This window comes from Meleagris gallopavo, chromosome 19 (assembly GCF_905368555.1).
Source record: "Meleagris gallopavo chromosome 19, MGAL_WU_HG_1.1, whole genome shotgun sequence".
Classification (NCBI taxonomy): domain Eukaryota; kingdom Metazoa; phylum Chordata; class Aves; order Galliformes; family Phasianidae; genus Meleagris; species Meleagris gallopavo.
Window position 1 is genome coordinate 7,508,988 of NC_139422.1, and position 16,206 is coordinate 7,525,193.

The 16,206-nt window shown below is 53.2% G+C and overlaps 2 protein-coding genes, 1 long non-coding RNA gene and 2 other non-coding genes across 7 annotated transcripts; 4 read left to right on the forward strand and 1 right to left on the reverse strand.

Moving 5' to 3' along the window:
• Positions 1–12: 12 nt before the first annotated feature.
• On the forward strand, positions 13–1,963 carry MRPS2 (mitochondrial ribosomal protein S2). The gene is given in 4 exon segments (XM_085239247.1): positions 13–60; positions 62–203; positions 468–597; positions 1,085–1,963. Coding segments are annotated over 4 exon segments (882 nt in total). The 5' UTR covers positions 13–27; the 3' UTR covers positions 1,662–1,963.
• Positions 1,964–2,367: 404 nt separating this feature from the next.
• Positions 2,368–6,429, forward strand: LOC146543128 (uncharacterized). 3 transcript variants are annotated; one of them, XR_014887203.1, is made up of 5 exons: positions 2,368–2,626; positions 3,004–3,265; positions 3,553–3,599; positions 4,012–4,095; positions 5,677–6,429. It is a non-coding gene; the product is annotated as an uncharacterized LOC146543128 (long non-coding RNA). The 3 variants fall into 3 exon arrangements; XR_014887204.1 differs by having other exon boundaries at positions 3,004–3,051; positions 3,131–3,599; XR_014887202.1 differs by having other exon boundaries at positions 3,004–3,051.
• On the forward strand, positions 3,121–3,253 carry LOC116217303 (small nucleolar RNA SNORA17). The gene has a single exon (XR_004161691.1). It is a non-coding gene; the product is annotated as a small nucleolar RNA SNORA17 (small nucleolar RNA).
• LOC116217304 (small nucleolar RNA SNORA17) lies at positions 3,639–3,771 on the forward strand. Its single transcript, XR_004161692.1, has one exon. It is a non-coding gene; the product is annotated as a small nucleolar RNA SNORA17 (small nucleolar RNA).
• DIPK1B (divergent protein kinase domain 1B) lies at positions 6,378–13,316 on the reverse strand. The gene is made up of 5 exons (XM_010721146.4): positions 12,735–13,316; positions 10,992–11,126; positions 9,765–9,872; positions 9,427–9,603; positions 6,378–9,280 (listed from the first exon to the last, which is right to left on the reverse strand). Exons 1-5 carry the CDS (start codon positions 12,795–12,797, stop codon positions 8,468–8,470), a joined length of 1,296 nt encoding a protein of 431 aa, XP_010719448.2. The 5' UTR covers positions 12,798–13,316; the 3' UTR covers positions 6,378–8,467.
• Positions 13,317–16,206: the final 2,890 nt, after the last annotated feature.

Consider the following 16,206-nt stretch of genomic DNA (forward strand, 5'->3'; position numbering starts at 1 on the left):
TCCTCTTCCTTTTCCTCGGGCACGGAGATGGCGGTGCCGCGGATCTTAAGGGCGGGTGAGCGGGCAGGGCCGTGCCGAGCCGCGCACAGCCGTGCCCGTCCCGCCCGGTGACCGACGTGCTTCTCTCCCCGCAGCGGCACCGCGGCTCTACAGCGGCATCCCCGCCCCGGCGGCACTGACGGCGGCAGCGGCGCGGCCCCGCGGTGAGCGCGGCACGGCACGGCCCTTCCCCTCCTGCCCGGCCCTTCTCGCCCTCCTGCCCGGCCCTTCTCGCCCTCCTGCCCGGCCCTTCTCCCCCTTCTGCCCGGCCCTTCTCGCCCTCCTGCCCGGCCCTTCTCGCCCTCCTGCCCGGCCCTTCTCGCCCTCCTGCCCGGCCCTTCTCCCCCTTCTGCCCAGCCCTTCTCGCCCTCCTGCCCGGCCCTGCCAGCACGTTGGACTGCAGCGCTTTTTCTCTTCTCTCCCCCCAGACCTGGAGGACAAGCTGCTGACCGAACCGCTCCGCCACCCCGATTTCTTCAACGTGAAGGAGCTCTTCTCCCTGAAGGATCTTTTCGATGCCCGAGTGCACCTGGGGCACAAGAAGGGATGTCGGCATCAGTGAGTGAGCCTGCTTTGTGATCCAGCACTTGTTCACAACAGGAGTGTTTCTCTAGGGCACGCGAGCCTTTGGAGGAGCGCCAAACCTGGGCTGGGACTGCCTTAGCAGGGTCTGTTGTGATAGGACAAGGGGAGATGGTTTCAAACTAAATCTTTTAGTTTGAGGAGGCTTAAACTGGGTGTAAGGATAAAGGGTTTTTTAACTATAAAAGCAGCGAAGAACTGGCACAGGTTGCCCAGTGAGGAGGTTGTGCCCCGTCCCTGCAGACACACAAGGTCTGGCTGGAGGGGCTGTGAGCACCTGATGGAGCTGCGGGTGTCCCTGTTCACTGCAGGGAGTGGGACCAGATGGCCTTTAAGGGTCTCTTCCAATTCAAACGACCCTCTGGTATCAGCAGGCAGTTGGGCTGTGGGAAGGTTTCTTTAGGAGTGGAAATCGCTCCTTGATGCCAGTAGCCCTGCATGTCACCCACCCTCCATCCTGCAGGTTCATGGAGCCCTACATCTTCGGCTGCCGCCTGGACCAGGACATCATTGATTTGGATCAGACGATGCAGCATCTCCAGCTGGCCCTCAACTTCACTGCCCACGTCGCCTACCGCAAAGGCATCATCCTCTTCGTCAGCCGCAACCGGCAGTTCTGCCACCTGGTTGAGAGCACGGCACGGGAGTGTGGGGAGTACGCCCATACACGCTACTGGCAGGGCGGCCTGCTCACTAATGCCCACATCCAGTTCGGTCCCGGCATCCGCCTGCCCGACCTCCTTATCTTCCTCAGCAGCCTCAACAATGTTTTTGAGCCCCACGTGGCCATCCGGGATGCTGCCAAGATGAACATCCCCACGGTGGGGGTGGTGGACACAAACTGCAACCCGTGCCTCATCACCTACCCCATCCCTGGCAATGACGACAGCCCCACCTCCATGGAGCTCTACTGCAAGCTCTTCAAGATGACCATCATCCGCGCCAAGAACAAGAGGAAGCAGATTGAGGTCTTCCAGGATCTGCAGAGCCAAGAGAAGCACGATACGAGCCGCCCCGTGCTGGCTGAAGGCCAGGCCTGACCATTAGGCTCATCTCCATGCTGGAGGTGGGCATCCTGCTCCACTTCTACAGTGCTGCACCCATGGCATCACACAGCCTGGCTTTCAGCAGAGCAGGGCTGCTTGCCACACAGGGACGTTTCCAGCTCAAAAATAATTTGCCCAGAGCAATTGATCCAAGGGGAGATGGAGCAGGGGCAGTGCCAGCTCTGTCCTGGTTTGTTGTTGTGAGGAGCACTTCTGTCCTCTGATCCTCCTGTTGTGAAATGCTGCAAAGCCACTTGTATCACACGCCACAAATAAAGGGGTCTTTGAGCCTCCTCTTTCTTTCCCTGTTACATGGGGAGGTGGGGAAATTTCTGGCAAAAATTCATGCTCACAGGGTGAGGGGACAAAGGTTTGCTGGCCGTTCCCAGCCTGGGGATCTCAGGGCATCGTTGGCCCCGTGCAGGGCCATCCATGGGTGCTCAGAAACTGCAGGGAATTGCCAGGAAAAGGGCAGTCCAGCCCTTAACTCTCCACGTGCCAATATGGGAGCGCTCAGGGCTGCCCTGCAGAGCTGCGCTCAGGCCTGGTGATGCCCGGCCCGTATCCTGACTCCTCGACTCTCTGTCTATGCAGGGGGTGCTCCTCTGTGCGGTCTTCCCGTCCAGCAGGGAGCGCTCGAGGGAGCAGACGCTCAGTGAGGATTGTCCCCCGGGGCGCTTCCGCCGCCCGCTCTATATAAGGGGAAGTCGGGGGGCGGAGCGGTCTTTCGGCGCGGCGCTCGGCGAGGTTGGGCTCGGGCTGCGGGTGCTGCGTTGTGAGGAGCCGATGGAAAGTCTCGCCGCCTGCCCGGCGGCTCCGCTGCTCCCTTCGGGCCGAGGCGGCTCTCCCCATTCGCCCTCTCAGGCGCGGGCTCCGCTCTGCAGCGAGGGGAGGCGGGCTCGCGAGGCCATGGCCGCGGGCTGCGGGGCTGTGTGCGGGAGGAGGAGGACGAGAAAAGCGTGAGTGGAAGCGCGGGGTGGCGAGCGCTCTGTGCGGGAGCTGCGACCGCGTGGGCCTCAGAGCCGCGTGTCCAACCGGGGTCAACGGGCCCGGGCGGGCGGCCTGCACGCGCAGCCACGTGGGGCGCCGGGAACGGACGGCAGCGGGGTGCGCTTCCGTGGGGAGGGGAGGGAAGGGAACAGGGCTGCGGCCTCGTCGGGCTGAAAGATGGAGAAACTGGAAGGAGTCTGTTGAAGAAGGGGGAATTTTTGCTCGTTTCTTTAAATCTTTCGGTTTTCTGAACTGATGCGAAGTGCTGTGGTTCGGAAAAAGATTATTTAGTGGGCTCAACATCCGTTGTTAATCACGTTCTTTTTATTTATTCTTTTTCTGGCAGAAGACAAAGGGCGGGATGAAAAGGATTTTCCGTGTTGAAAAACCGAAGGTAAGCAATGCTTAGCACAGAGCATCTCCAGTCCTCGTGTGTTTGTTTCTGTTCTTTATTAATTTGCTTCCTGCCGCAGGCGTTGCAAAGGTGGCTGCTGTGGCATCTTTGTGTCATTAGGTGGCAGAGATGGACAGGCTGTGTTCTACGCTCGTTTGCTCTGAAACTGGTGAGCACTCAGAGTGATTGATGGCCTGACAATGTTTAGATACAGGTTTGTTGTCTTGTGTTTTTTAATTACTCTTAAGTGCGAAACCGGTGTGTAGTAGAATAGAAAGCTGTTATGGATATCTGAGTCCTGGGCGTTGCACGCTGGCAGCCCCGGTGCTGTTCCTGTCTGAAAGTAAAAAATATGCCTGTAATGTGCATTTATTTCTCTAGAATCCCTCTTCTTTAGGACCTTTCAATTTCTTAGCATCATTAAAAAAGAAAATGTATAACCAGCTTTAAAGCGTATCTAAACAGATATCAATGTTGTGTGTGTTGTCTGCTCTTCTTCAGAGAGAGGCACGCGGCGTGGCAGACTCGAGAGGTCTCAAAAACCCGAGGTGAGCAGTGGTGGATAGAAGCTCTGCATGACATAGATCCATGCCCCAGTCGTGTTGCAGATATGGCTGTAGTGCCATGTTTGTGTCATTAGGTGGCAGAAAGGAACAGGCTGTGTCTGAGCTAATGCTCTGAAACCCGTGAGCACTCAGGAATGACCAGCAGCCTGACAAATGTTTCTGGTTTTCTCTTTTTTTTTTCTCTGTAATGTTAAGCTTAAATTGTGCGGTGTGGACAATACCAGCCTGGTCTGGAAGCAGTTGGGTGTGATGTGGCATATGGAGAAGATTGCTTTCTTCTGCTAACATTTGTTAAATGCTGTCAGCAACTTCTTGATTTCCAAGGGTGCTGAGGGTGAGAAGAAAGTGCAGTCAGCATCTTCTGAAATGTCTTTAAAACTATGCTTGCTTTTAGAAGGAAAAACTGAAGATACTTTTTCTTTGTGCGGTTACATGTGAAGACACGTCTGAGTTGTGCAATTCCCTTCAGATGCTGAAGGTAGGTATTATGCCTCTTGAGAATGTGCTCAGACCTCAGAGTGTTACCAAAATGGTTTGACACAGAATGCTGCTGGAAAAACGTCTCACCTTTGTGGAGTGGTGAGGTGGTGGTGTAGAGATACTGAAGAATCGATCGATTCAACTGACTCTCAGTAAATGCAGGAGTGCTTTGTCCTGCTTCTCTGTCCTGCTTCTCATGACAAGACGTAGCCTCCTTGTTTGTGATGTTGAGCTCTAACACAGTAGACAAAATCTGAAAATGCAATTGAACACCATTTTTTAACTTGGTTTTGCTGTGTTTGTGCTAGCATGCTGGCAAGGAAGTGTGACCTTTAGGGCAGCAAGCCACTGGGCAGCTCAGGTACCCAAGTGCTGCAGTGGTTTAATGCATCACTGGCATTTCTTGGTTGATGTGGTCTGTGGGAGCATCTGCTGTGCTGATGGTGTTTCTAAAGCGAGTGAGAAGCCCTCGCTGCACAAAGCATTGTGAAACTGCGAGGCTTTGCAGTGACTAATAGCTTTACAAACTCTGGCAGTGCTAAATGTTGGAAAATGTCCTCATTAAATGGGCATTACGAGGGCCAGAGGTGTCATTAGCTGAGCGGGTGGCTGCTGGCTGCAGAATGAGCCATTTAATTGGGAAAAGGCAACTGCCTTCCAGTAGTGGTGGTGGAAAAGAATGCTAATAAGCTTGTTGGGAATATGGGTATGCGTAGAGGCGTGCACTGTGATGCAACTCCTCCATTTAAGTTTCCTGACTTCTTTTAACCCTGAAATGTGTTTTTTCATCAGCACTCACATCAGAGGCCGTGTAGGGGATGCTGAGTGCCTGATGAGGCTCTCTTTAAGGCCTTTATTAAGATACAGCTTGTCTCAAAATTTCCATGGTGCCATTTCCTACTAACTATATTCCTATGACTAGGCAGGATTCCCAGGCTATGAATATTTCCTTACTGAAAGAATTACCTTTCAACTGTGGAAAATAGGAGTATTTTGTACTGAGGTGGCTTTGGGGAAAAAATGTTCTGCAAATTAACTTAGCCCATCAGCGACTAGAAGTGCTTTATTGTGGTTTTGAACACAGCTTTTCTCCCTTTGCACTGTTACTAGCTTGATTCTTCACTGACTGACAAGCTCACCTTTGATTTCTAGGGAACTGAGAGTAGAAGAGCGACCAGGAGCAGGCTCCAGTTGTTGTGCTGTTAAATTATCCTCTCCTAAATTCACACGGCAGCACAGTCTGATCAGTAGATTTCTATTTTTCCCCAAAAAAGCCATATATAGAGGCATAGAACCCTCCTGAAGTAATCTTAATTTGCTGAGTGCTTTCTGCCATTGTTTTAGATCTGATCTGCACGGGTTCTCAGGCACTCAGATTTCCATTGTCTTGCAGTGCTTTCAGTGAGTAAATTGCAGGGTTCATGTGGTTGTTCTGGGCTGAAGTATGGTTTCTTAGCTTGAGTACTATAGGATAGTGAAATAGCAGGAGTCTCCATGGTATGGCTTCATTCTCAGTGTTGACATTGCTAACTTCTACTAGTGTTAGTTGTCTAACATCCTGGGTGCTTTTTATTTTCAGGTCATGCTTGAGTTCTAGAATTTCTAGCAAGTCTGGATACAGGAAAAGAAATGGTTTAGCATTCCTGCATTTCAAGATGCTGAAAACTTCCATCTTATTCATATATGGATTCAAGCAAGCTGCAGCCAATGAGAGTGCATGTGATCTTTCCTTTCTACAAGTAATCTCAGCCTGTGCTGTTTTCACACCCATGTTCTGAAGCTCTTGTTTTTGACCACGTGGCTAAGAAGACTTAAAAAGAACAACACTAAGTATGCTACCTGCAGGTCTGAAATAATAATGCTTTTTATACATCCTAGGATCTGGGATGTTTTTGTCTGTGGATACCAGGACCTTAAACAATGAAATGTGGGAGCTTGCTTCCTATTTCACTTAAATCTTTTACACTGCTAAAACAGCAGCATCTGTTCATGTTGGGTTGTCAGTCTTTCAGCATTCTGGCTCTTGTTCCTCTTCCAGCTAATGTGGAAAGTTGGGAGGAGGCGTTATGAGTGTAAAATAGCTTTGCCTTGAGTCATTTCTCTTCCACATTGTACTGTAGCTCGTAAGCCATAATCACTTGTTTGAAAACACTTGTGCATTGTGTTGGTATGAACGAAACTTGGTGCTCTTGGCGTGTGTGAGTCATAGGTAAGTCTGAATCTCAAGTGTCTGTCCAGTGCTGTTAATGGGGTGTGCAAATAACATGGTGACACTGTGGGTTTTGTCAAAAGTCTTTATTTGAATAAAGTTCTTAGCGAGTTCTCTTCAATACATGGGCTGTCTTCTCCTGAACAATTCCGCGTTGTAAATGCCTAAAGATGGTATTTATGGTGATGTGGGTAAGAAAAAAAAGTACTTTGTCAATCTCTCTAGCTGCTTACCTGCTGCTTTATGGAATAGCTTTTGGGGAAAGGAGCAGTGGGAATTAAGTGCAGTAGGGAGGAGTGCCATTTGTCAGAGTAGAGTTTACTGTAAGGTTTCAAATAGATGGAAGGGTGAAAAATGGCTTTCTTGAAAATGAGATTTGGTATGGTTGTTATGTTTCTTTATCTAATAGCAGAAGAAAATGATCTTGTCGGTGGAACTAGCTGCCACGAGAGCACAGGACAGCAGACAAGGAGCAGCTGGGCGTAGCTATGTGAAGCCTCACTGAAAGAACTCCAGTCCTTGCCTTCCCTCCCCACAAACAGCCCTTCCATGCTGGCACAGGGATCTGTACCTGCACTTAGCAGCACCTTGCCTGGAGGTGGAGTCCTGACTCTCTGCAGTATTATTACTCCATTAGGGGTGCCTGGCTCCAACAGGCTGAGTAACTTGCAACCTTTCAAACACAGGAAACTTACAAATGTTCTGCCTTAGCACAGATGAATGATGCTGTGGAGCCGACTCCTCTGCAGGGAGCAAGCTGTGCTAGCTGCCTGCTAGATTTAGAGCACTGTTGACACTGAAACATATCCTTCATAAATAACAGTGAGAGGTAATGATGATCCTATAGAACTAATAGAAGGAAATGCTGATATTTATCCTCCAGAGGGCCCATAAATTTGCAGCTATGACACTGCAGATTACCTTCACAGACCATATATACCGTTAAATGCATTTCTTTTCCGTCAGCGATTGTACTTCAGATACATGCTCCACTTCACTAAGCAACTGTTGGCAGCAGCACCAGCATAGGCTCTGCCAGCAGGAATGTTATTGTGCTGGGAACAGAGCATGCTTGAGGTCATTTGCATAAACTGTTCCACTCTACCTGAAGTCTTGAAAGATTGCTGCAACTGAACGCTTAAAGGAAACAGACTGTAGGTAGAGAGCTGCAGTGTTTACACAGCCAAGCAAATGATACCTGCTGAAAGGCTCTCTGGAAATTCATTTTAATAATGGGAGAAGCAGTGGATTATTCTGGCATTAATCTTTAACCTCTGCAGTGGTAACCCAGCTTAGAGAATTAAACTGAAAGGTTGGCTTATCCTTGTGTGTGATTGAATAGTGTGGGAAGTAACACGTGGACAAGATATGGTAGCTGGTCAGAACCATTCAGGTTGTAGCCCTTAGGTTGCCTTTATGCTCTTCTTGCCCGATGTGCTTCCAAACTTGGCACATGAAGGGGAATAGCCTGTGTGCTTCCTGGCAGGCAGTTTCACACTACAGGCAGAAGCAGCTGGGTGGAGATCTCACAAAAGCCATCGCATCGCTGTCATGGGTCAGGCACTTAAAAAAGCAGTGAAACAATTGCCAGGATTCTCTGCTGTGGAAAAGACAGCTTATCCACCTCCTAGGTAGTGGCTGGATCTCATGGTAGATGATTCAGGTACTTAAGGAGGGACTTCTGAATCGAAAGATCTAACTTTTTCTCCTTTTTAGATCACAAGAATGCTGGTACTTAAAAGGCTGTTGTTTTGCTATTGATGTAGTGGTGTGATTCACATAAAAGCTCTTTATTTACATCGGAGATGTTCATCAAAATAAGATGTGACAAGTACAGCATGAATGATTCATTCTCATCTTTCTGCACTGCTTTCCTGTTAATCAAGAAACAGATGCATCCAGCTGGGCTCTGCTTCCTTCTCTTTCCTCCTTCTTCCCCCAGACTTGTTCAGCCCAGCTTCACAGCTGTGGATGCAGACTACCAATGATCTTGCTGGGTGGTGGAAGTCAAGATGTTGGGCTTTTCATGAAAGCAAAGGCGCTGCAGCTATGCTGAACTCCCTGGGTAGGGCGTATTTTTCCTGCAGGGGAGAGGATGGAGAAGCAGACCTTTGAGCCTTGGCTGAACTCGGGGATTTCGGATTCTAAGCCCTGGGCCCCATTAGGAATATTTGGTGTTGGAAATCTTCTTCCAGAGCAAGGTCTTGAGGTTGTTCAGCACGAGGGAGTGGTGCACTTCCATCTGGCTGGCCAGGCCGCTGAGGGTCATGCAAGTTCGGAGCTGCTTCTGCAGCTCCTCTTTCAGGTCAGGCGGTGCCCCGTACAGCAAATAGTCCTGCAGCAGCCCGCAGACCTTGGCCAGGTTGGGCTGAACCATGTCGCTTTTGCACTGCTTCATCAGCTTGTCACAAGTCGCCATGCAGTCCTTCCCGTAGGTGCAGTCCACGTTCTGCTCACAGTGACGTCCCTTGAGAAACCCTCTGATTGCCATCTCCGTTGCCACCTTCCTCAAGTTGACCATTTTGAAGTCGTATTTGTCATTGTAGCCCACGTTCCTAAAGCTGGTCTCACAGATGTAGAAGTTCCCATAGGTCCCGTGGAATATCTCCTCCACAAACTCCAGCAGCCCAATGGTGATCTTGGCCCGCCGGGGCCAGGCTGGTGCAAACCACTGGTGGATGACCTGATGGACAGCAGCGGGCAGCAGCGACTGCAGGAAGGCTGGGATGTCTGCTCCATAGAGGGAGTTGTGAGGGATCTTTTCTGTGATGTAGAGATCCCCGCAGTACCCGAGCAGCTTGGAGGTGTGTTCCTTCTCGTGCAAGGACAGCATAAGAAGAAACTCGTTGAGCTGAAGTAGCGCCCAGATGGATTTGGCCTCTGCTAAAGATACTTTCCCATCCCGGTTCACGTCTGCCATGGTGATGATCTGGCTCACCAAGGCTGCAAGAGAGGTCTGATCTCCAAGGTTGGACTGCAAGAGAGCAAGAAAAATGGTGTCAGACTCCTTCAGCTCCCTGTGGTTGGGCTCTGTGTCGTGAAACTGATCTGGAGAAGCAAAGAGCTGTGAGTGCGTGGCCTGGGAGAGCAGCGGGCTCCGGAGGGACCCTCTGCACTCACCTTTAGGAAGTTCAGGAGCATTTCTTTAAACTCATCCATCGATGTCCCCCGAGTCGGTTTGTCAAAGAGAACCACATCCCTCCTGGGAATGGAGTCTGGATTGCTGTCTGCCTTCAGGGCCTCCTCAATGCCACATTTGATGATCACCTCCTTCTCCTTCCAGAGCCCGCTGTAAACCTGCAGCAAAGGAGAAGGGAGCAATGAGAGGAGAGCAGGAGCAAGGCCAGGATTGGCAACGGCGTCAATCAAGGAGCAGCAGCGTGGTTGGAGGGCAGAAGGATTGTTCCCAGGTCCCATTTTTCAGCTCTCGCACTCATCCCCAGTGAGCAGAGACCTACCTGCTGGGTGGGAGAGGAGGAGAGGCAGTGCTGGAAGCGGAGGCTGTGCTCCTCGCACAGATCTTTGCACGTAGAGCCAGAAATGATTCCTTTCTTGTACTGGTCGCACTGGGGAGGAAAAGCAGAGAGAGGAGCAATTTCTCATGAATGCCATTGCATCCATGGTGAGCCCGTTTCCTCTGATTTCATGCAAGCCTCATACAAGAGAAAAACACCCTTTAAAAGAAGCACATCTGATTGCAAAGCCACGCGGGCTGCTGGGAGGCAAGGCTGCTGCCAAGCGACAGGCAGCGTCTCCAGCAGGAGCTGGGTGATGGTGAGGATGCACGGGAGGCTCTCAGCAGAGCGGCAGCCCGAGTTGTGAGATGGGTTGGCCCCTGTCCAGGCCGTGGCTCTGGTCCACAGGCAGGGCGGCTCGCTCGGTGAGCTGGAAGCATCCGCGGGTGGGAGAGGCTGCAGCTCTGCAGTCAGCAGCGCGGGCTCAACAGCCTCAGGCTGGAAACAGGCGCTGCAGAGACTCACAGCATCTACTGCCTTTCATTTTTTATTTTTTTTTTTTCAGTGTGGATGGGAATTAACCCTCGGACCTGCTTACATGGGCCGTGGCTGGACACGGCACCTTGAACACCAAGCTGAGAGCAGGAATTAGCACCTGAGACCCCACGGTCAGAGTCATGCAGAAAATCAAATTAAACGATTGCTGCTGTTGTTATGGCAATTCTTGCCTCCATTCTCTGCAGAAGGATTGATGAACGAGGTGTTTCCAGGCAGAGCCTCGCCTTTCTGCTCCCTGCCAGGCTGGGCAGACCTGCAGCCCCTGCAGCAGTCCTAGGGAGCTCTGCTTGGCCACCATCCCCAGCTGGGCTCCTGTGCAGGGTCTTGCCCTCTCTGCAGGCTGCAGCTTTCTGTAGCAGCACTTACAGAAGCACGCCCGCAGTCTGGTTGCTCCCTTTTGTCCTTTGCTCAGCTTTAGGTGGGGGGCTGGCACAAGGCCTGCCTGCAGGTCCTGACATCACAATTTCAGCTCATAGACATTAACCTGCTGATGCCTGGCCTGCTTCCCTCTGACATCTCATTACGTGGGTTTGCCGTTGCCCTGCCAGGATAAGGTCACCTCCCCAGCCTGCGAGCTCAGCGTGATGCTGGGGATGGAGCCAGCACAACACAGCCCCAGCACTGCGTACACAGCAGTGGCACAGCTCACCCCTTCCCCACACCATTACTCACGATTATCATCCGGCAGATGTGGCCACGGCAGAGCTCAGAGTAGGATGAGTAGTGCATGTAGGCCACCCAGCTGCCCACGAAGATGCCCAGCCACACCACCAGCAGGTACTTCACCTTGATGCCTGGGAGGCGGCTCTGCAAGGGAAGGAAATTGCAGTGGGTGAATGCAGTGGTGCTCAGCCCATCGGTGCTCTCAAGGATAGGGCTTTTCCAAACAAACCCACTGATGGAACCTTCAGCCTTTTTTATGTACATCCACCCACCTATTATGCAACTCCTGCTGCAAGTAGGTCACTTAAAATTCCCTAAAAGCAGAGATTACAGCCACTCCCCAGCAAAGCGCTCTGCAGAAGTTTGGTGCCATCGTGGCTCCCCTTGCCCACCTGACCTTCCTTGCACCTCTCACATAGGTGATGGACCATAATTGGAAATACTGAAGCATGAATGGGCCCACAGTGCCCTCTGTGCCCATCAAGCAATCCCACTGCTAATTAACACCAATTCCAAGAGAATCTGCCATGATGGCTGGGTAACAATAAAGGGTGTTTGGATTTTCCCATAGGGCTGCGTTGTACCTACAGACCCAAAGGCAGCTCAAAGCACTGAAGGCAGATACAAATTGTGAGACCCTCACAGCACAGCAGACCCCATAGGCTGAGGACAAGGAGCCACCACTGCCCTCAGCAGTGTGCAGTGTGCTGATGGAGAGGCACCTCTGATCTGAACCAACAGGTCAGGTTCCTGGTGCTCCTGGATCTCTTCCCTAACATGGGATGACAAAGCCTCGAGTGGCTAAAATGGCCCTTTGGGCTCATTCAGACCAAGGATCCATCATGTTCCTGAGTAGATGTGAGGTCAAGGCCAAAACCTGAGCACAGCGTATGGGGCATTTCATTGTCCATCAAAATGGTGGAAAGGAGCGTGGAGATTTGAGATGCACTTCAGTGAGGTTCCATTGGGTTTGGGGCACATTTTGGATTCATGGCTGATGCTGCATTTCCCCCCCCCCGTGTTCCGGACGGAAAGTGCCCTTCCCACTGCCAAAGGGCATTGGTTACCCTGTGTTTGGTTTTAGGATGACTCCAGGGGATATGGCAGTGATTTGGGGCCACAGCTGCAATCAAAGACAATATGGACGGTGTCACTACTCCCATGTGTCCTTGCCCCAATGCCACCAGCTTGGCCCTCCCTCCAAGACCCCAACCCCACGCAGCCACTCCCCAGGCCCTTGGACTTGGAGGGCGATAGAGCAGAATCACAGATCTCAGCTCCCAACCAGTGCCAGCCCCTCAGTGCCCCTCCAGGCCATGCAGTCCTTCCCGGCACCATGGGCTGAGGATGGAAAGGCAAAATTAAAAGAACAGGGGGGAAAAAAAAAAAAAAAATGCAAAGGGTGGCAGTCAGCCATGCTGCTGCACCGCTGTGTATCTATGGGGAGTGGATGGGTGGGTGGATGGACGGACGGATGGACAGACGGATGCACACATCGGCATGCTGGCAGTGTTGTGAGCTGCGCGTTATGCAACCACCGTGGATGCTCGGTCCCCCGTCACCGTGTCCCGGTGCCCATCTCCGGTCCCCATCCCCATCGCATCGCTATCCCCAGCAGCCGGCGCAGCGCTACGAAGCATCCCTTTGTGCCGGGATGCGGAGATGGGCAGCACCGAGCCTCCCCCGGCCCGGATCTCCCCTCTCCACCCCAGATCCCGTCCCCCCCGGCCCGGATCTCCCCCCGGGCGGTACCTGCAGGCCCTTGGAAATGGGGCAGAACAGCACCAGGTGCACCAACCGCCGGACCCTCCGCATGCTGCGGGCACCCCGCGCCCGCGGGCCTCAGTCTCCGGGGGGCATGGCGGCGGCCCCCGCCTCGCTCCGGGGGTCGGGGGGCGGGGGAGGGGGCCGAGCCTCGCCGCCCGTCCGCACCACCGCAGCGCTCTCGGCCCGGTTCGGCTCAGATCGGCTCGGCCCGGCTCGGCTCCGCCCGGCGCAGGGCGGTGCACGCAGCTCCGCCGCAGCTCTGGGGGGAGGAGGATTGGGGAGGGGGGGAGCGGAGGATGCCCGGCTCGGCGCCGCGCCGTTAGGCTGTGCCCACCCGTCAGCCTCCCTCCAGCCCCGCATTGACCCCGCTGCGTTCCGGGGATGCCGCTCCCGGCCCCGAGCGGCTGCGGAGCTCTGCGTGTAACGCTGTTCTTCCTTCTGCGCTCGCTGCCTTCCGAACGCGAAAGCCGAGCAGCAGCAGCAGCAGCAGCGCTCCGAGTGTTGCGTTTGGGAAACGTCCAGCGAAACAGGGGCCGCTTTGTACGCCGGGTGAGCAGAAATAGGACGGGGAGCGCTCCGGGACGGCTCCGCACAAGGCTGATTCTAAAAGAACTCCTCACTCGCTATTAATAGCTGCTCGCGTTATCCACTTGTCCCTTTCTCACGCTTCAGATCACCCACTTCCATTTGACTTCGGCTCATGATGACCCCTGAAAACACTCCGGGTGCACCGCTGTGCGGGGACCGACGGCACCGCGGCCTGGAGATGAACGGGCACCGCGTGCCGGCAATTAACAGCTTGGGGGGGGAGGGAGGGGGCTGCCAGGATGGGCGCAGGGCGAGGGATGCCAAATGTGGGTCATTGCTAACGGCTCCGAGTGCCTCTGCTACGGGGCTCTGCGATGTCCGGGGGTGGATTGTCCAAAGAATCTAATTAGGAACGAGCAGACCTTCCCCAGCTGTAATATGCCAAATAATTAAGTGATTAGTATTGATTGCTGGAATGCTTAATGAGCAGTTATAACCAAATGATTAATTAATCCAATCAAACGAGTGATGGCAACGCTGCAGGTGTGGCTGTATCTCATGAGTGGGGGCAGTGGGACGTCCCCATAGTCCCCACCCCTGTTCGTGTCCCAGGCACATGGGTGAGGCTTCCAGGCTCCAATGCTCCTTCTGTGCCCCCCACAAAGCTTGGGGTCGATCACCCACACCGTGCACAGTGCTCACAGCTGATTGGGCTCACTGGGGCTAATTGGTGCGGGTTTTATGCATGCAGGGGTTAATGAGGGCCTGTGCAGCCCCAGGAGCTCTTCCAGTGCAGACAGCTGGCTGGAGAGGCCCCGGTGTCCTTTACATATCAGATCAATTGAGATAGTTATAATCTAGTCCTTGATAAAGCCAAGAGCAGGTTTGCTGCCCCGCCAGCTCAAGGGGAAAAAAAGCAAGCAATAGGGAGAGGTCACAGTGAACTATTGATTGGGCAGCAGTGGTGCTGCTCTCAGGGACGGCTCCTGCAGGGAACTGTGGGGCTGTTTGCCTCTGTATCTCACTAAATGCCTTTCCATTGATCTTCTGTGACAGGCGGTGACTACAAGAGATTTTTTATCCAGAGTCATTAAAAGGTGTTAATCAATAAGAGGGTAAACGCAGAGAGGCAAACTGTTATCTTCACGCAGACACATTCCCTGTGTGGATTTATTGTGGGCTTTGTTGGACTGGTTTTACCCAGGGCTGCCAGGATAGGAGCTCAGCAGTGATGGACTTCGGCTCCTGGAGGCAATGGGAGCTACTGCAGAGCTGTGTGAGGAGTTGGGGGCACCCGACCTCATGTACCCCATCATCCCGGGGCTGTGGTGGAGCTGTGTGTGCTGTGTGTGCTTTGGGGAATGGCTCCAGGGCTCAGAGCTGGGTGAGAGCATCCATGGGCTCAGCCCAAAGGCCCTCAGCCAACAGCGACCGCACAAAGCGATGCTGCAGAGAAAGTGGAAAGCTGTTCTGGAGGAGGGGATGGGGATCCCAACAGAGAGCAGCTTCCCTCTCCATCTGCATCTCGCCTCGCTCCCCCAGCCCCAGCAGCATGCTGCTCCAGCTCTCCTGGGCCAATGCTCAGCGGTAATTACCGTGGCTCTCTGGGGGAATAGGATCTTCCCCTGCACTGTAATTACAGCTGCACATCCCCAGCAAAGGGCTCAAAGGGAGAGGGAGCAGAGGGAGCACAGAGCTGCCCTAAGGGTGCAGGCACACTGAAGAGTGCTGGCTGTGAGCAGCTGCTGTGGCTGCAGCTCTGCTCTCGCAGAGGGATGGCCCGCTCCCATTTTGCTCAGCACCTTGCCTGCTGCACGTGGTGCAGTGCTTTGCAGAACATCAGATGCAGGGAGACTTCCAACCTCTGAAATGCAGCAGACAGATCTCACAGCACTGTGGTTTTGTTGTTTCCTGCTCCCTGCACGATCTGCCAGCAGCAGAACAGCAGTGCTGGGGGTTAGGTGGGGTGCAGCAAGGTAGGAAATGGTGGTACATTGGCTCTGCTATCTCTGATCTCCAGTCATGTGAGCTCAGTGGGGCTACTGGTGCGGTGTTCATCTCATATATGGTTTTAGTTGTGTTAGGACCAACCAGGCTGGAATGACACCAGTCTGCAGGATGCAGGTGCTGCAGGTGGGACAGGCAGGCACAGCTGGCAGCTCTGGGGAGCAAATGGCCAACAGCAGCAGCTTGCTGCTCCCTTTGGCCTGGCCTTGGCCCTGCTGTGCTCTCAGACCCACAGAACACAGAGGTGTTTGCTGCAGGTATGAAATATGCTGAGTGCTCGTGTCCCCTGAGCGAAGGGACCATAAAGCCACATCTGGCTGCAGTTAGCATCCAAGCAGACAGAGAAGTTACTTTCCCAATCATTATCTGTCACTGGCTAAAGGTTGCACAAGCAGAGCTTTCCTTCCCTGGTTATCTAATATCCTTTTGCAATATTTTTTTCTTTTTGACCGCTCATTACTAAGGACAAACTCTCTCCTCGTTACACTTTCTTTTCTGAGAGAGCACAGTGGGCTGTGCATCCCCAACCCCCACCTCATCTCCCAACCCCATCCCTATTCCCAACCCCAGCGCAGCCGAGCAGTTCTTAGGGCTCCAAGGTTTTGTGCAGCACTGTTGCTATGCAGTCCTGCAGCCACACCGAGTCAACATCCCAGTTCCTCCCCAGCTGTTTACTCTGCTGCCATGAGCTCACTGACGTGGTGCAGCCTAGGAACACAGCATGGTGGGACCACGGGCAGCAGAAGCCTGTGCAGCACCCACGTGCCCTCATCCCCCTGCACACATGCGAGATGCTGTGTGGCAGTGTATGGCTCACACACCCCAGTGACAGCTCACCAGGGACTCTCTCTCCCCGTTAAAAAAAAAAAAAAAGAGAGAAAAATCACAAGGATAGCACAGATGTGCTGTAGGCAGCCTGTGC

Coding starts and splice junctions, on each gene's coding strand:
- DIPK1B (XM_010721146.4), bottom strand. CDS start 12,797: ATGCGGAGGGTCCGGCGGTTGGTGCACCTGGTGCTGTTCTGCCCCATT. Junction 11,127..12,734: donor CCATTTCCAAGGGCCTGCAG/GTACCGCCCGGG, acceptor CTTCCCTTGCAG/AGCCGCCTCCCAGGCATCAA. Junction 9,604..9,764: donor CCTCCTCTCCCACCCAGCAG/GTAGGTCTCTGC, acceptor CCTTTGCTGCAG/GTTTACAGCGGGCTCTGGAA.